Here is an 18,495-nt window from a genome sequence, read left to right on the forward strand (position 1 = left end):
GAGGAGGTTGTGAGCCCTGGCAGGGTTGTGTGTTTCTGCTACCATTGCAGGTTGCCAGCAGTGGGGCCGTGGTGGGGCTGTGGTGAGGCCATGGTGGACCTGTGGGTGGGCCGTGGTGGGGCTGTAGCGATGCTGTGGTGGGACTGTGGAATGGGCCACGGTGGGTCCATGGTGGGGCTGTGGTGGGTCCATGGTGTGGCTGTGATGGGACCATGATGTGGTGGGGGCCATTCTGGATTGGTGCTGTGATAAGAGGGATGAGGCCAGCAAGGGCTCGTTCTTCCCAAACGGGATCTTCTTGCAGGGCTGTGCTGCCTGGCCAAAATGAGCCCTGTCTCCTCGCAGCTTCTGCTTGGCCTCAAACAACCCCTGCTCCTTCCTGCTTTTCAGGCAGCTCCCATGTGCAGCCCAGGTGCTGCTGGCATCATGAGGGGCAATTTTGGGGCAGGAGCTGACAAATCCATCCAGTGCCCACCCTCAGTTGTGTTGACACCCTGCTGAGGGTGAAAAATTGCAAGATGATTTTGACAGCAGCTGTGAATGGGAAGCCTTGTGAGCAGTGCCAGCCCAGGACGTGGGAGGAGGACGGTGTCATTGTCACCAGCCAACTCAAGATGTATGGTGGCGTTGTCCCCATGGGAAGGTGTCCCCAGCTTCTCTTTCTTCTTCTCCCACTCAGGGCAGTTTGATAAGATGAAATCGCCCTTTGAATGGGACATCGTGACGCGAGGGCTGGTTGCCATGACAATCGAAGGTTTCGTTGGCTTCTTCATCACCATCATGTGCCAGTACAACTTCTTCCGGAAGCCCCAGTGAGTGTAGCCGGGCAGCGGAGGGTGGGCTGGCAGGGGCTGCCCGCGGGGAGAAGCTCTGCTGGTGGCACCCGTTCGCTCAAGGCTGTTCCTCGGGTTCGTGTGAGCCGTGGAGCTGGGCGTCTCAGGCAGGGATGCGGGCAGGCAGCTCCTGTGCTCGCATCCCCACCGGGCCCCATGCGCCCTCCTGCAGGCGGCTGCCCGTCTCCACCAAACCCATCGAGGATGACATCGATGTGGCCAATGAGCGACACCGTGTCCTGCGCGGCGATGCCGACAACGACATGCTGAAGATTGAAAACCTCACCAAGGTGCAACAGCGGGGCAGATGCAGCACCTGGGCAGCACAGAGACACCTGAGAACCGTCCCGTCTGAGGCTTGGGGTCAAGACAGGGGTCCCAGTGTCTTCTGGTGGGCTGAGACCCTGTCCTCTGCCCCACCAGGTGTACAAGTCCCGCAAGATTGGGCGCATCCTGGCCGTGGACCGGCTGTGTGTGGGGGTGCGGCCCGGGGAGTGCTTTGGGCTGCTGGGCGTCAACGGCGCGGGCAAGACAACCACCTTCAAGATGCTGACGGGCGACGAGAGCACCACAGGCGGAGAGGCCTTTGTTAACGGGCACAGGTCAGGGCACAGGCTGGGTGGGACGTGTGGGCACTGCCTGATGTCCTGGGGTGGAACAGGGTCTGCTGGGCTTCTCCTGGGGTGGCGCAGTGTGAGTCTGCTCGTGTGGCTCCACGGGGCCCTTCTCAGTGTCCTGTTGGGCTGCGCTGCCCTGGGGGTGGCAAGCGACACCAGCTCTTGGCCAGGGCTGCCTGTTGTGGATTCCCTGGTAGGAAATGCTTTAGTGTAAAGGTGCGTGAAAGAGGAGGGAGCAATGAGTGCTCCCAAAAAGCGATTCCTTTTCCCCATGGCCACTCCATCCTCTCCTGCAGCATCCTGAAGGAGCTCCTGCAGGTCCAGCAAAGCTTGGGCTACTGCCCCCAGTTTGATGCGCTCTTCGATGAGCTGACGGCCCAGGAGCACCTGGAGCTCTACACACGTCTGCGTGGCATCCCCTGGAAGGACGAGGAGCGGGTAGGGCTCGCGGTGGGCAACTGCCAGTGCCCGTGGGCTGGTGCTGTGCCATGGGAATGGCACCTCACTGCACACCGGTGGGGACCAGTGCTGCAACCCTCATGGCAGTGCCGCCCCAGTGGTGCACCCGCATAGAGTGCCAGGGCTGGGCACACGCCATCGCAGGTCTCCACCCATGTTTGTGGCTGTGCCAGGGGCTGCCATGGGGTTCCCTGCACTGGGACATCACTTATCCCCCAGGCAGCTGGCCTGCGCAATGGAGCCCAGCCGCTTGCGTGCTGCTCGCTGCCAGCTCTGCCAGTCCCGTGGCCGTGGCAGGGTGACAGCCATCCCCCACACCTTGCAGGTGGTCAAATGGGCACTGAAGAAGCTGGAGCTGACCAAGTATGCCAACAAGCCCGCCAGCACCTACAGCGGAGGCAACAAGAGGAAGCTGTCCACAGCCATTGCGCTGATTGGATACCCAGCCTTCATCTTCCTGGTGTGTCCCAGGGTCCATCACCCTTTCCTTGGGGTCTTCCTTCCCCTCCCTGTGTCCTAGGGTCCATCACCCTGCCTTGGGGTCTTCCTTCCCCTCCCTGTGTCCCTGGGGCTGGCACCACGCTAGGGTGGAGAAATGACTGTGGGTGAGAGCTGTCTGCCCTCAGCTCTGTCCTGGGGAGTGGGATGGTGTCCTGAGCAGGACTTAGGACAGGGAGGGGCTGGCAGGGTTCCCCCGGGCACTGGTGTGTCTGAGGATGCTGTTGGTCCCACAGGATGAGCCCACTACGGGGATGGACCCCAAGGCACGGCGTTTCCTCTGGAACCTCATCCTAGATGTCCTCAAAACAGGTCGCTCCGTGGTGCTCACATCCCACAGGTCTCAGGGGGCTTCTGGCTGCACCAATGATGCTTCGGGCCATTGGGGTGCTGAATGGGTGGGAGGGGGCTCTTTGGGCTCACAGGGATGGCGCTTGTCAGGGACACGGGGAGCAGAGGGAATCTGGAACACTGGGTTGCCTTCTTCATCCGTGGTGGTGGGGCTGCGGCACCCAGGTGATGGCCTGGGGTGCTTGACTACCTGCCTGGTAGTGTCCCCATGCCACCCTGTCTCCCCAGCATGGAGGAGTGTGAGGCGCTCTGCACCCGCCTGGCCATCATGGTGAACGGGCGGCTCAAGTGTCTTGGCAGCATCCAGCACCTGAAGAACCGGTAAGAGCCTGGTGGGGGACCAGCACCCCGTGTGTGCTGTGGGATGGGGAGTGGCAGGGTGACAGCCTGGCACCCATGGCAAGATGTCAGCCCTTCATGTGGGCGCTGCTTTGGAGAGTGGACAAGGGGACGGGCTTGTTTGAGGGTCCTGGTAGTGTCCTGGTGGGCACAGCAGCTGCTGGTGAGCAGTCCAGATGGAGAGCAGTCCAGATGGAGAGCAGCCCAGATGGGACCAGTTTGGTTTAATATCTCTATCAATAACATGGTTGAAGGAATTGAGTGCACCCTCAGCCATTTTGCAGATGATACTAAGGTGGGTGGGAGTGTTGATCTGCCTGAGGGCGGGAAGGCTCTAGAGGGACCTGGACAGGCTGGATCCATGGGCCAAGGCCAATTGCATGAGGTTCAGCAGGGCCAAGTGCCAGGCCCTGCACTTGGGTCACAACAACCCTGTGCAGCTCCAGACCTGGGGAAGGGAGGCAGGAAAGCTGCCTGGAGGAGAAGGCCCTGGGGGTACTGGTCGACAGTGGCTGAACATGAGCCAGCAGTGGCCCAGGTGGCCAAGAAGGCCAGTGGCATCTTGGCTTGGATCAGCCATGGTGTGGCCAGCAGGAGCAGGAAAGGGATCGTCTCCCTGCGCTCAGCGCTGGTGAGACCGCACCTCAAATCCTGGGATCAGTTTTGTGTCCCTCACTACAAGAAGGACATTGAGGGGCTGAAGGGCATCTGGAGAAGGGAACGGAGCTGGGGAAGGGGCTGGAGAACAGGGGTTGTGAGGGGCAGTTGAGAGCCCTGGGTCTGTTTAGCCTAGAGAAGAGGAGGCTGAGGGGAGACCTCATCGCTGTCTGCACCTGCCTGAAAGGAGGTTGTAGCGAGGTGGGTGTTGGTCTTCTCCCTGGGAGCTGCTGATAGGGCAAGGAGAAATGGCCTCAAGGTGCATCATGCGAGATTTAGTTTGGATATTACGGGAAAATTCTTTACTGAAACAGTTGTCAAGCATTGGCAGAGGCTGCCCAGGGAGATGGTTGAGTCCCCATCCCTGGAGGGGTTTAAAATACAAGTAGATGTACCTGGGGACATGGTCTAGGGGCAGGTTTAGCAGGGCTGGGTTGACAGTTGGACACAATAATCTCAAAGGTCTTTTCCAACCAAAATCATTCCATGATTCTATCACTTGGGGTTCTGGCGGATGAGCTCAGGAGGGACATGGAGCTGTTGGAGCGAGTCCAGAGGAGGCCATGGAGATGATCCAAGGGCTGGAGAAGCTCCTGTACGAGGACAGGCTGAGAGTTGGGATTGTTCAGCCTGGAGAAGAGAAGGCTGTGGGGAGACCTTAGAGCAGCTTCCAGTGCTGAAAGGGGCTCCAGGAAAGCTGGGGAGGGGCTCTGGATCAGGGAGTGCAGGGACTGGATGAGGGGAACGATTTTCATCTGAAAGAGTGGAGACTGAGATGAGATGAGATGAGATGAGATCTTAGTAAGAAACGTTTTCCTGTGAGGATGGGGAGGCCCTGGCCCAGGTTGTCCAGGGCAGTGGTGGCTGCCCCATCCCTGGAGGTGTTTGAGGCCAGGTTGGATGGGGCTTGGAGCCCCTGATCCAGTGTGACGTGTCCCTGCCCATGGCAGCGTTTGGAACTAAATGGGCTTTGAAATCCCTTCTGACCCAAACCATTCCATGATTCCATGGGGTCAGTCCTCCACAGAGGTGCAGGCCGGGGGACAGGTCCTCAACAGGGTCCCTTGTCCCTGTGCAGGTTTGGAGATGGCTACATGATCACAGTGCGCACAAAGTCCAGCCTCAACGTCAAGGAGGTGGTGAGGTTCTTCAACCGAAACTTCCCCGAGGCCGTCCTCAAGGTGAGCTCCCAGAGGTGGCAGCAGCATACCCTCAGAGTGCAAGCAGCCTTCATCCCCCAGGGGACACCTCTGTGGGACCCTCTGTGGGGTGACGGGAGCAGTGCTGGGACGGAGGTGTTACTTCCATGTCCCCTGCAGGAGCGGCACCACACCAAGGTCCAGTACCAGCTGAAGTCGGACCAGATCTCGCTGGCGCAGGTTTTCAGCAAGATGGAGCAGGTGGTGGACGTGTTGGGCATCGAAGACTACTCCGTGAGCCAGACCACACTGGACAACGTGAGGCTGGGGATGGCGCGGGTGGCTGGATGCTTGTCCCCAGGGAGGGTGGCTGTGCCAAAGTGCCTCACAGAAGCCACATTTAGGATGGGGACAGGGACATGGGGGTGGCCGCAGCCCAGTGGGATGCGCTAGGGTTCAGCTCCAGGGATGCGCATAGCAGGGGAGGAGGTGGAGGTGCTGGCGAGGGTCTCTCACAGGCTCCGGCCTCTTCCCTGCAAGGTGTTTGTGAATTTTGCCAAGAAGCAAAGCGACAACCTAGAGCAGCAGGAGACGAGCCCCAGCTGCGCCCTGCAGTCGCCCCTGGAACGTGTGCTGAGCCTGCTGCGCCCCCGCGCAGCCCCCACCGAGCTGCGGGCCCTGGTGGTGGAGGAGCAGGAGGACCTGGAGACGGACGACGAGGGCCTCATCAGCTTCGAGGAGGAGAGGGTAGGAGGTTGTCCTCAGATCTAGGGGTCCAGCTATGTCCCTGCCACGACATGCACCAGCTGCAGGGAAGGGGCCACGGTGGAGCTGGCGATTGGAGCAGAGCAGGCACTTGGGAAGGGGGACGCTGCTCCCCATGCCCAGGCCAGAGGGGTTAGAGCCATGTCAGGAGAGGGATTATAGCCTTGGATACCCTGGGGTCCTTCAGTGCCCGTAGGAGGCACTGGGCTTGAAGCCAAGGCTCAAGCGCATCAAGGAGCTCCCACCCGCCGGGTGCAGAGCAGAGCCACTGGCCCCGCAGGAGCTGCCCGCAGTCACGCTCGGGGTTCTCGCACCCCCTTATTTTTCTCCTCTACCAACAGAAACACTGGCTGGATTTGCAGCCTCGTTGCCCCCAGGCTCAAAAGCCCCAGATGCCTGCAGGCCCGTGCTGTGGGCTCGCTCGGTGCTGGGGTCAGTGTGGGCACCCCGAGCTGTTCCCAACAAGCGCCCTCTCTCCTGCCAGCCCTGCCCGGCTCTCGCCGTGGCCGTGACATCGTGCAGGTGGGGACGTGGGTGAGCACAGCCTGGGCAGAACCATCGTTCTGGCTTCAGCTGCACAAACTGCTGGGCTGAGGGATGCACCCCCAGGCTGCCGGGAGGGTTTTCCCGTACCCCATGCAATTCTGAGACTCCTCTGTGCAAGGCAACAAGACACTGAGCCAAGGATCAGCCCCAGCGGTGTGGGAAACACGAAAGGCCAAGTGCTTTTGTTGGTGCAGGACTCAGCCTGCCTGGAGGCTCCTGAAGAAGGGGGCTCTGGGCTTGTGGGGTGGCCGTCCTGCACTGTGCCCTCTGACAAACACACCCGATTTCTCAGCCGAGTCCCCAGGGCTGGGGCAGTCCAGGTCCTGACTCCAGGGAGAGCCGCAGAGCTCATCCAGGCTGTGCGTGGCCCCGGGGACTGGGAGCAGTTATAGCCCCTCTCCCCGGCTGTGGGTCTGGTGCTGCTCCCAGGCAGGACTGAGATCGGGATTGGGGTTAGGATTGGGATTGAGAGCTGGGCTGGTGCACTGCGCCTCCCATGGATGTGGCCCTGTGAGCAGTCGCAGCCCAGTCCGTGACCCAGGACCAAATCCCTGCTCCCGTCCCCCATTCCCGTGCTACTGGGAGCTGCCTGTGAGGCGCTGGGTGTGCTGGGCAGAGCGGACAGCCCGTGTGCAGCCCCAGCCCTGAGCCCTGCCTGTCTCCCTGCCCGCAGGCTCAGCTCTCCTTCAACACAGACACGCTGTGCTGAGAGCCCGGGGGCAGCCGCACAGCTGTGGAGCCACCGACCCCTTTTGGCCTCTCCCCTCCCTTTGCCCCGTCGAGCGGAGCTGCCGCGGCTGGAGGCACGTGCCAGGGAGGACACGGCGGCGCGACGCCAGCCTGGACGGACCTGGTGAGCCACCGCCTGCCGGGTGGCCGCTGTTCCCTTCGGCTGCGGGGCAGTGTCACCACATGGGGTGAGGCCACGTCCTTGGCCAGCTCGCCCCGCCAGCGTGTGCCAATGGACAGAGACTGCGAGGAGAAGGACGCGGCTGGGCTCCAGTGCTGCCAGTCCCGCACGTTTTGTGGTGGGAAGGCCTGTGAGTGGTGCCTTTGCTTGGACACCTGTGTTGCACCCGCCCTGGGGACCTCGGCTGTGGGGATGCCCCCCAGCACCGGCACCACCCCACGCCTGGCCCTGGTGGGGCTGGAGGGAGGAGGCTGCTTTTACCTTGTGCCCATCACCCCTGGACTGGCGCTTGCCCTTGGCACTGTGAGGGGTGTGGGCTGCGGGGCCGCAGGGTGAGAGCTCCGGTGCTTCACCCATGATTGATTTGTCACTGCCGGGGATGTCACCGGCTGCCTCCACGCTGCTGCCAGCCAGGGGCTTCGGCCACCGTGTCCCTGCCAGGTGCGTGCTGGGCCCTTGGCACCGTCCCCAGGGCCGGCAGCCGTGCCCAAGCCGAGGGGCAGGCGGTGGGGCAGAGGGGTATTTCACAGGGTATTTCACATGCTGGCACCAGCCATTTCTCCCCTCTGCCCGCACCCACCCCTCCCAGCGCCCCTCACCCTGCCTCCTGCCAGCCCTCGCTGCCCACGTCCCCAACACTGGGCAGCACTGCAGCTCTGCCACCTTTCAGCTCTGTCCCCTCCTTTTCCTCCTTGCCCTGGCACTTACTGCTCAGCATCTGGCCCAGTACGGGAGCTGCCTGCACTGGGTTCTTGTTGGGGCACTGGTGGCACTGGGCAAGGGGTTGCTTTCCCCCAAGTGGCTTTCAAAGCTGGGAGTGGGGTGGACTTGAGGTACGAGGACAGGACAGCCTGGCTGGGCACTGGTACAGCCTGGCAGAGGTTCCTGAGGTGGTGGGAAGGGGACGATGGAGCGTGGCGGTGTGGCTGGAGCGGGCACCCCTCGGCCTGCAGTACCCCTCCTTTCTGCAGAGGGTCCTGTCACCCGTTGGGGTTGTTCCCAGCACCCCGTCAGCACAGCCCAGCTCTTTGACCCACAGCCGTGCCCAGCGATGGGGTGATGGCAGCACCTGTGATTCTGACCCCGACCACGCACCCCGCCGGTGCCCAGGTCTGGGCTGCCCCATGGGCCCCGCTGCCCTCTCTGCCCCCCTGGATGCCCCAAGCAGGCAGTGCCAGCCCCCCAACTTGCTGCTGTGGGGCAGCACCCCAGGGGGAGGTGGATTGGGGCCAAGGAGTGGGGCAGACCCCAGAGGCGGCTGTCCCCCCCGCTGTCCCCGTGCCCCCCGGGCTCGCCAGCCCCGTATGCCGCGCTAGGGATTGTGATATGAAATACAGTATTTTCAACAGGGGAAACGTTGGGGGAGATGAGCTCTATTTTCAGATTTTTCAGACCATATTTTTTTTAACGGCATACTGGCACTGGCTGCTCCTGGGGGCAGGGGTGACGGGGTGGGCAGCCCACCTGGAGCCCTTGCTGGGCACGCTTTGCTGCCTGGGTGGGTGCTGGGGGACACACCAACTCGGGGCTGGCCCTTTGCCCCCAGGGAGAGAGGGGACCCTGTCATCTTGGGGTCCCCGGTTCGGTGGTGGCACCCCGGGGTGGGCACAGCGCCACACTCTGTGCACTGGCCGGGGCTTTGTCCTTGCCCGCTGCCACTTGCCAGGCAATGCCAGGTGAGTGCTACTTGCTCGGGGCTCCAGGTGGGACCTGAACCCTGGGCAAGGAGCACCCCTGCACTCCCATCTGCTGAGCTGCACCCCCCGCTGCTCTGCCACCCCCCCTGTGCCCCATGGCTTTTCATGGAGATGCTTTTATGTCCCGCAGGGGTGGCTGTGGTGTCCCTGGGTGGCCGCGGTGACCTGTCCGGGCTGGGGTTTGCCCAGTCCTGCCAAGGGCACTGCGGGGTGGGCGGCGGGATGAGCGGGAGGGCATCACCCCTGGGCAGGGGTGGCCTCTGCCTTAACACTGTTTGCTTCGTTGAGTCCATCCCTGTTTCCCTCCTCACCTCCCTCTGCACGCCCTTGGCCACCAGCTGTGGGCACGGTGCCGGTGCCACGCACGGGGCACCCCGAGGGGTGGGGACGCCTGGAGGAGCCTGTACATTGCTAGCAAAAGAAACACCAACAAAAAGATGAAATGTGAAAATAATGATCATTTTAAATAAAAAATAATAACTGGAGGCGGCGAGGCTGAGTGCTTGTTCGTGTGCGGCAGTGCCGGGGATGGGGGTTCATGGGGAGCCCGCGGGGGTCACAATGTGGGGCTCTGTGCCCACACTTGGCATCCTGGCACCGAGTGGGTGGTGGGGCTGGCTGGGGGCACGAGGCTCCGCAGGGCACCCAGGCGGGGGCTGGCGGGAGTGGCGCTGGCAGCGGTGGCCGTGGCCCCATGACTGGGCGTCCCCACTGTGCCGTGGGGCCAGGCGTGGGTGGCAGCGGGTGCACCCCAGGGAGGAATGTGGGCTGGGAGGGGCCGCGGCTCCGCCACGACATTCATGCCACAGCCACCACTCTGCGGGCAGCCGCGACCCAGCATGGCCGAGAAACCCCAAATCCAGCTCTTCATCAAGGTGAGGGGGTGACGGGTGCCTGGGATGCCCCAGGGCCATGGGCACCTCTGGCAGACAGCCCTGGCATCACTGCGGCTCCGGCGTCCTGCGCAGCTGGGGCTCTTCCCCAGGGCACAGGATGGTGCTGCGGGCACGGGGGCTCGGCGTGGGGTGCTGCTGTGGGTTGATCCCCTCAAACCACGGCCTCTGCCAGCAGCCCGGCCACAGCACCATCCACCCACCCACACCTGCGGGGCTCTTCCCAGCTGCTGCCCGGCCAAGGCAGTTTGTCCAGCTGCACAGGGTGTCAGCTGCATCGCCATCACCTCCCTGTGGCACAGCCCCTGGCCGCTGCCCCAGTGCCACTGCAGCCGCTGCCCCCTCAGCACTGGGGTCCCTGCTCCCCGGGGTGCCAGGTCAGCACCCGCTGTGCCACGCTGGCTGCTCTGGGTGGGGTGCAGGGGCCCCAGCAGCAGCAGGGGCCGGGGCTGGCACCCTGCCCGGCAATAGCGGGTGCCACGGCTGCTGGCACTGCTCACCAGCCCGGGCTTGGCCGGGGCGGTGGCACGCACCCTGCCACCGCCACCCCTCAGCTGCGGGGGCTGTGCCGGAGCAAAGGGGCAGCTGAGCTCCCCTCTCTGCCTGCAGGCGAGCGAGGATGGAGAGAGTGTGGGGCACTGCCCCTTCTGCCAGCGGCTCTTCATGGTGCTGCTGCTCAAAGGGGTGCCCTTCACCCTCACCACTGTGGACATGAAGAGGTGAGTGGTGCCCCTCACCAAGGCGCTGCCGGCTCTGGGGCTGGGAAAGTGCCCTATGGGGATGAGGGTCTCCGGCACCTCGGGAAAGGACATGAAGGGAGGGACCCATGGAGCCTTTGTATTCCCCCACGCTGCTGCCCGAGGGAGGTGGGTGGGCATTTTGCTGGGACACCCCTTCATCCCTTTGCCCCGGACACTGCACACACAGATACAACTGGACAGTGCTTAGGGATATGATTTACTAGTGGACAGCGATGGTTGGGCTTGATGATCTCAAAGGTCCTCTCCAACCTAGAGATTCTATGATAAGCGCGGGTGCCATGTCCTGCAGAGCCCTGAGCACTGCTGGGCACCAGTGTCCACCCCCACCTCCCGCAGGGCGCTGGACGTGCTGAAGGACTTCGCACCAGGTGCCCAGCTGCCCGTTCTTCTCTACAACGGCGAACCCAAGACTGACACCGTCACCATCGAGGACTTCCTGGAGGACAAGCTGGGCCCTCCCACGTTAGTGACCACCATCGCCCTGAGATGGGGCAAAGAGGGGTGGGCAGGCAGCACCCCAGCCTGCCAGCCTCCTGCTCCAGCTGTGCCCACCTCCCCACAGGTTCCCCAGCCTGGTCCCGCAGTACAGGGAGTCAAGCCTGGCTGGGAACGACATCTTCCACAAGTTCTCCACCTTCATCAAGAACCCCGTGCCTGCCCAGGACGAGGGTGAGGAGATGGGGAGGGGGATGCTCCATGCCACCTCTCAGGTGCCAACACCCAAAGCCCAGCCAGAGCACCTCGAGCTCTCCCAGCCAGATCCCGCCGTGCCCTGTCTCTCCCCATGCTGCCCCGCATGGTGATGCCCTGGGAGGGCAGTGCCAGCCCCGCATGGCCGTGTCAGGCTCCCCTGGGAGGGCAGTGCCAGCCCCGTGCAGGAGAAGTGGGCACAGAACCATGGCAGCGCCGTGGCCCCGTGCCCACAGTGGGGCCATGTGCTGACCCCATGGCGCTGCCTTCCGCCCCACAGCGCTGCAGCGGAGCCTGCTGCGGGCCCTGCTGAAGCTGGACGAGTACCTGAGTGCCCCCCTGGAGTATGAGCTGGCCCAGGACCCCCAGCTCCGCACCTCCCGGCGCCGCTTCCTCGACAGGGACCAGCTCACTTTGGCCGACTGCAACCTGCTGCCCAAGCTCAACATCGTGCAGGTGAACACAGCCGGCCTGGCACCATGCCCTTCGCCTTTCCCTGGCTTCTCCATGCTGCCAGCCTCATGCTCACACCTCCCCTGGATGCCCTCTGTTCCTTGGCCAACCTCTCTGCCCAGTGTCCCCTGGTACTCCTCCCCAGCACGGCGCCATCCCCTAGACCTCGCTCCCCTCTGCATCCCAGTGCCACCCCCAGACCTCGCTCCCCTCTGCATCCCAGTGCCACCCCCAGACCTCGCTCCCCTCTGCATCCCAGTGCCATCCCCAGATCTCGCTCCCCTCTGCATCCCAGTACCACCCCCAGACCTCGCTCCCCTCCTCATCCCAGTGCCACCCCAGACCTCACTCCCCTCCTCATCCCAGTGCCACCCCAGACCTCACTCCCCTCCTCATCCCAGTGCCACCCCCAGAACTCACTCCCCTCTGCATCCCAGTGCCACCCCCAGATCTTGCTTCCCTCCTCATCCCAGTGACACCCCCAGACCTCGCTCCCCTCCGCATCCCAGTGCCACCCCCAGACCTCGCTCCCCTCCGCATCCCAGTGCCACCCCCAGATCTTGCTTCCCTCCTCATCCCGGTGCCATCCCCAATCTCATGCAAAGCCAGGGATGTCCCCTCACTGCCTGCCCCCATTCCTGGCTAGTTTCCATGAATCCCACCACTTGGCCGCGGGGGTCTGGCACACCAGAGACACTCAGGGCTGGGCACAGTCTCACCCCGTGCCTGCCCGCAGGTTGTGTGCCAGCACTACCGTCGCTTTGGGATCCCCAAGGACCTGCGGGGCGTGTGGCGTTACCTCAACAGCGCCAGCGAAACCAAGGAGTTCAAATACACCTGCCCCAACAACGAGGAGATCATACAAGCCTATCGCTCCGTGGTGCGGTCGCCACAGTGAGGTGGGCGCAGGGTCGGGCAGCAGCCAGTGCCCACCCCAGTCCTGCCCCCCCAGCTCTGCCTGCACTGGCTCGGGAGGGCAGAGAGAGGCGGCTGTGCCCTGGCACCCAAATGCCCCAAGCACCAGCAATTGGCATCACCCTGAGCCCACAAGTGCCTTCTCGCCTCTCGTGCCACCCTCCTGCCTGGCCAAGACCCCCTCGACCCACCCTGCAGTCCCTCTGGCACCAGGATGGGGACAGGGAGGCCCCGGGCACTGTCCCCTCCCGCAGGGCACAGCCTCCAGCGAGTGACCCCAGGCAGGGCTGTGCCAGGGCAGCCGCGCCGGCGGCAGAGCCCTGGACCAGTGCCGGGGGATGCTGGGGTGCGGGATGCAGTGCAGCCCACATCGCACCAGGGTGGGGAACAGGGGCGCCGTCCCCCGCTAACCCACCGTTCAAGAGCTCTCAGGAGCAGCTTTGGGTGAGGGCTGGGGTGACGCGGGGCAGGGCCAAGCCATGGATCAGAGTTCCTGGAAAGCAATAAAGGCTTTGCAAGCGAGACAAGTGCGAGTCTGGTGTGACCGGCGCCAGCAGCTCTCTTCTCTTACAAGACTTCGTACCAGCCTCCCAGTCCTCTCCCAGTACCCAGCGAAGGCTGACCCTGTGCTCCCAGCTTTCCCAAGGGCTGGGGAGGCTCCAACCTTGGAAGTAGAATAAAGGCAGCTGCCTCCTTGGAGAGACATCCTGCTGAAGGCTGGGAGCAGCATTTCCCTCTGGTAGAGCCCCCTTACCCCCTCAAACCCAGTCTTGTGCAGCCCCTGAATTTTGGGGAATGGTGATTCCCTCCAGGAGCCCCAACCTCATGAGAAGGTGGGGCTGAGTCTCTGGCAGCTTCACCAAGGTGGGGGCCTTGGACACCAGCTGTGGGGATATCCTCAGGGCTGGAGATGCCACCATGACCTGTCCATGGCCTCCAAGCATCTTGCCACCATGGTGCATGTGTGATGACCATTCACCCTGCCACCATGATGCCCCCATGGTATGGCCATGGCTAACAAGTGTGCTGCCACCATGATGTATCCATGGCCACCATCCGAATTGCCAGGGTGGTATGTCCACAGTTCACCATGGTATATTTATGGCCACCATGTGCCAGGACACCAAAGTATGTCCATGGCCACCATGCACCTTGCTGTATGTCTGTGGCCACCACACATGTGGCACACACATGGCCACCAAGCACCATGCTGCTATAGTGTGTCCATGGCCACCAACACCGTGGCACCTCCACAGCCACCAGCCCATCACGGTGTGTCTGAGGGGAACATGCACTTTGGTACCATGGTGCCTCCATGCCCACCACGCATCCCTGCATGTGATGTTCACAACCACCATGGCACATCCTCTATAAGGAGGCTTCACAACCTGGTTTCTTACCAGTGAGAGGATGCCTTAGGGAGGGCTGTAGCCTCTCTGTGGGGACATCCCAGTGGTTAAGGGTCCCCATGTCACCACTGTCTCGTTGCCAGTCACGGTGAGCTGCTGGGACAGTGGGGTCCCAGTGCCGAGCACTGATAGCAGCATGGGTGTCTTGGGTCTTGTTCGCATGGCCGCCCACCTGCTCCAGCACCAAATGCCACCTCCAGCTGGGTGAGACAGATCTGTCCCTGGATGCCCTCCACGTGTCACCGTGCCATGGTGAGGTCACATGTCCCTGCTGGCTCTGTGCCCCCTTCTCACCACACAGAAGTCCCCGAGCTGGAGGCGGAGAGGAGCGAGGTGTGGTGCTGGAGAGCAGTGAGGTGCAGTTGGAGTGCCGGCAGCGGTGCCAGTCTTGGTGGCGCCATGGCTTGGTACTACCCCAAGGAGCAGGAGATGGCACCAGGGCTGGCCAAGTGCTGGCTGGAGCGGGGAGAAACGTGGGTCAACCTCACCGTTGAGGATGCTGAGTGGCCAGGGGACAACGGGATTTGCTGGGGCACCACGGCCAATGCTGTGGGCACTGCCAGCCTCCCCATCAGCCTCCACATGGAACGTGAGTCCTGGGAGGGCTGGGGGTCCCCGGGTTGGATTTGCAAGGGGGTATTGGGAGAGCCCATCCTGCTGGGGTACCCAGCCCCCCCCCATCACCATCAGCGAGCTGTGATACACGTGGGTACACAGCACGGGTGCAGCTGGAGTGACGGACACAAGACACTGGCAACTTCACTGGCTTCATGGTGCAGCAGCGCCAAGCCAAGAGAGGTGCCTGGCGTGTGCCCATTCCCTGGCAAATGGCTGCTGGTGACATCAAGATCCACTGTGACCGGTGTCTGGGGGGCTGGACCTGGTGATCTGTGCTTTCCACATCCTGGCTGTCAACCACAGGATGGCCGGGCACTCCTCCGAGGTGCAGGCACCAAGCAAGGTGGGTGGGGGACACTGCTTCATGTGGGCAGAGCAGAGTTTGAGTGAAGAAGGGTGATGTTTGCATCCTGGTGGAGCTGAAGAGTTGAGCGTGAGGAGCTGTCAGTAGGTTTCAGAGTGAACAGGCACAGGCTCTCACTTCTCTCCACCTTTCTGGGCTTTTCTGGTCCTTGCACTGGGGGTGCCTGCTGCCTGCCACACTCACGCCTCTCCTGCACAGCTTGCACATGGCTGTCTCATTACCCTAATTACACCTGGGGCAGGTTTGGGCTAATGAGCAGCCACTCTATTCCAGCTGAGCCTCCCTTTGAGGGCTACTCGGTGGTGATGGGGGCAACACTGCCAGGGATGCTGGTGGCCCTCAAAGCATTAGTTCTGGCTGTGCGCTGTGTTGCCTGCCACCAGGACACCCTTCCATGAGAGTGCCAGGGTCAGGGGGGCTGAACAGCAGGCATCCCGCAATCCCGCATCTCCCACCCATCTGTCCGTCTCCAGGGTTGTACAACCTGCTCTTCCGCATGTATCATAGAACCCCAGAATGTCCTGAGTTGGAAGGGACTCACAAGGATCATCGAGTCCGACTCCTGTCCCTGCACAGGACACCCCAACACTCACACCATGGGGTTGAACGCCTTGGCCAAATGCTGCTGGAAAATTGTCAGGCTTGGTGCCGTGACTGCTGCCCTGGGAGCTGCTCCAGTGCTCCACCGCCCTCTGGGGAAGAACCTTCTCCTAATGTCCAACCTAACCCTCCCCTGGTGCATGTTCCTGCCATTCCCTTGGGTCCAAAGAGAAGAGCTCAGTGCCTGCTCCTCCTCCTCCCTGTGTGGGGGCCCTGGGGCTGTTCAGCCTGGAGGAGGCTGAGGTGAGACCTTATCGCTCTCTGCAGCTCCGGGAAAGGAGGTTGTGGTGAGGTAGGTGCTGGGCTCCCAAGGAACAAGTGATAGGACGAGAGGAAATGGCCTCAAGTTGTGACAGGGGAGGTTTAGATTTGATATTAGGAGAAATTTCTTTACTGCAAGAGTGCTGAAGCCCTGGCAGAGGCTGCCCAGGGCAGTGGTGGGGTGTCCATCCCTGGAGGGTTTAAAAACTGTGTGGCTGTGGCACTTGGGGACAGTGTTCAGTCAGCACAATGGGGTTGGGCTGACGGCTGGACTGGATGAGTTTAGAGGTCTTTTCCAACCCTAACAATTCTGTGATTCTGTGCAAGAATGTGCCAAGCCCAGAAAATGGCAGAGAAAGTCACATTTGCACTCTTCCCAGTTTTCTTTCCTCTCTCCTGCTACGCACAGCTCTGTGCTGGCCCCCCAGCGCCAGGCATCTCCTTCCACGCAGCCCTAACCAGGTACAACGCTGCACGACCTCTCCCTTCCCCTGCGGTGTGAACACAGCTCAGTTTTATGGCCACAGCTGCTCAGCAGTCACAGGGGAACGGCGGATTTTAACCCAACATGGTACAACTATGTCTTTGCCTCTGGCACTGGGGCTGTTACGGAGCAAAATCTAAGCACACAAGGAATGGACAAAGCTTCAAGAGGTCCTGCTCTCCGAGGCCAGCACACGCCACTGCAAGCCACACACTGCCAGGGCCTTTTGCTACAGCTGCCCCCATGTTCTCACCCGGGGACCAAGGACTTGGTGGGCTCCAATGGCAACAGCCTCTGCAAAGGGGAAATCTGCAAGTATCCAATCCAAAAAAATCCAGAACAAAGCAGGGCAACCCCTCCCACCTTGCCCTAGAGCAGTCCTCCTGCTCCTACTCCATCCACCACCCTCCAGCTCCCACAGCTCCAGGCTCCAGCCTTTTGTTTCAGTGGAAATGCAAAGTTTTCCTCCCTAAGTGAGCTTCACAGGCAGGGAGAGCGTGGAAACGCTGGGAGATGAACCAGCCTTCCCAGGACAGCTCGTGCGTGTTTCTCCAGGTCCTTGCTGCCTGACAGCAGGCACGCTTTGAGCCCAGGAAGGCAGGGATGCGTGTTGCTTCCTGCATTACTGAATCATTTCATAGAATCACAGAATCACCAGGTTGGAAAGGACCCACTGGATCATCGAGTCCAACCATTCCTAACACTCCTTAAACCATGTCCCTCAGCACTTCATCCACCCGTTCCTTAAACACCTCCAGGGAAGGCGACTCAACCCCCTCCCTGGGCAGCTGTTCCAGTGCCCGATGACCCTTTCCGTGAAAAATTTTTCCTGATGTCCAGCCTGAACCTCCACTGGTGGAGCTTCAGGCCATTCCCCCTTGTCCTGTCCCCTGTCACTTGGGAGAAGAGCCCAGCTCCCTCTTCTCCACAACCTCCTTTCAGGTAGTTGTAGAGAGCAATAAGATCTTCCCTCAGCCTCCTCTTCTCCAGGCTAAACACCCCCAGCTCTCTCAGCCGCTCCTCGTAAGACTTGTTCTCCAGCCCCTCACCAGCTTTGTTGCTCTTCTCTGGACACGCTCCAGAGCCTCAACATCCTTCTTGTGGTGAGGGGACCAGAAATGAACACAGCATTCAAGGTGCGGTCTCACCAGTGCTGAGTACAGAGGGAGAATAACCTCCCTGGACCTGCTGGTCACACCGTTTCTGATACAAGCCAAGATGCCATTGGCCTTCTTGGCCACCTGGGCACACTGCTGGCTCATGTTCAGTCGCTGTCAACTATTACCCCCAGGTCCTTCTCTTCCATGCAGCTCTCCAGCCACTCTTCCCCCAGTCTGTAGCGCTGCATAGGGTTGTTGTGCCCCAAGTGCAGGACCCGGCATTTGGCCTTGTTAAACCTCATCCCATTGGTCTCGGCCCAGCAGTCCAGCCTGTTCAGATCCCTTTGCAGAGCCTCCCTACCCTCGATCAGATCCACGCTTCCACCCAGCTTAAAGTGCAAACTTGCTGAAGGTGCACTCAATGCCTTCATCCAGGTCATTGATAAAGACATTGAACAGGGCTGGACCCAGTACTGAGCCCTGGGGAACCCCACTTGTGACTGGCCTCCAGCTGGAGTTAACTCCATTGACCACCACTCTCTGGGCCCGGCCATCCAACCAGTTTCCAACCCAGGACAGTGTGCGCCTGTCCAGGCCAGAGGCTGACAGTTTCCGAAGCAGAATGCTGTGAGAAACTGTGTCAAAGTCTTTACTGAAGTCCAAAAATTTCTCTCCACACTCTCCAATTTCTCCCACAACTTTGCTACACCATGCTGGAGAAATGGAGCCGCAGTGTGTCCCAATGTGCTCCTTTTTAGATGTTTTTAAGAAGCTTCATCCTGCAGCACAGGGATGAGCCGAGCACTGTGAGTAAAGACTCCTTGAAGGACTGATGAGAGCCCAGGAATCATGCCGGCAGAGCTCTGATGCTTTGAAACTCAATGTTCCTCAGCAGCCAGGCAAGAGGAGGCTGCTTTTGGCTGGAAACATCAAGCTGTCCTGGCTAGAAGGGCATAAGCACCACCAGGAGCTGAATGTTATTGGGGAACATGTTGCTTGAACAGTTTGAAAAATTCTTTTGCAGGGTCAGGGGGGCTGAGTAGCACCCCACAATCCCACACCTCCCATCCATTTATCCGTCCCCAGGGTTGCACAACCTGCTCTTCCGCATGTATCATAGAATCCCAGAATGTCCT

The 18,495-nt window shown here is 61.3% G+C and overlaps 2 protein-coding genes across 6 annotated transcripts in view; both read left to right on the forward strand.

Annotated features, from left to right (window-relative positions):
- ABCA2 (ATP binding cassette subfamily A member 2) overlaps nt 1-9,288 on the forward strand; it is a 40,501-nt gene extending 31,213 nt beyond the window's left edge. For 4 of the 5 annotated variants that reach the window (XM_054083968.1, XM_054083972.1, XM_054083970.1 and 1 more), the window contains 11 exons: nt 680-812; nt 1,006-1,123; nt 1,257-1,435; nt 1,747-1,888; nt 2,235-2,369; nt 2,644-2,747; nt 2,987-3,079; nt 4,833-4,935; nt 5,074-5,211; nt 5,434-5,640; nt 6,878-9,288. In XM_054083968.1, the coding sequence (XP_053939943.1) occupies nt 680-812; nt 1,006-1,123; nt 1,257-1,435; nt 1,747-1,888; nt 2,235-2,369; nt 2,644-2,747; nt 2,987-3,079; nt 4,833-4,935; nt 5,074-5,211; nt 5,434-5,640; nt 6,878-6,913 (1,388 nt within the window). In that variant the 3' untranslated portion in view covers nt 6,914-9,288. The remainder of the gene's footprint in view (nt 1-679; nt 813-1,005; nt 1,124-1,256; nt 1,436-1,746; nt 1,889-2,234; nt 2,370-2,643; nt 2,748-2,986; nt 3,080-4,832; nt 4,936-5,073; nt 5,212-5,433; nt 5,641-6,877) is intronic. The other variant, XM_054083971.1, reaches the window with a different exon arrangement.
- Nucleotides 9,289-9,504: 216 nt separating this feature from the next.
- On the forward strand, nt 9,505-16,568 carry CLIC3 (chloride intracellular channel 3). Its single transcript, XM_054083974.1, has 6 exons — nt 9,505-9,686; nt 10,314-10,423; nt 10,802-10,927; nt 11,028-11,134; nt 11,436-11,611; nt 12,345-16,568. Exons 1-6 carry the CDS (start codon nt 9,573-9,575, stop codon nt 12,504-12,506), a joined length of 795 nt encoding a protein of 264 aa, XP_053939949.1. The 5' UTR covers nt 9,505-9,572; the 3' UTR covers nt 12,507-16,568.
- The last annotated feature ends 1,927 nt before the right edge of the window (nt 16,569-18,495 follow it).

Source organism: Cuculus canorus, chromosome 19, assembly GCF_017976375.1.
Source record: "Cuculus canorus isolate bCucCan1 chromosome 19, bCucCan1.pri, whole genome shotgun sequence".
In the NCBI taxonomy this organism is placed as follows: Eukaryota; Metazoa; Chordata; class Aves; order Cuculiformes; family Cuculidae; genus Cuculus; species Cuculus canorus.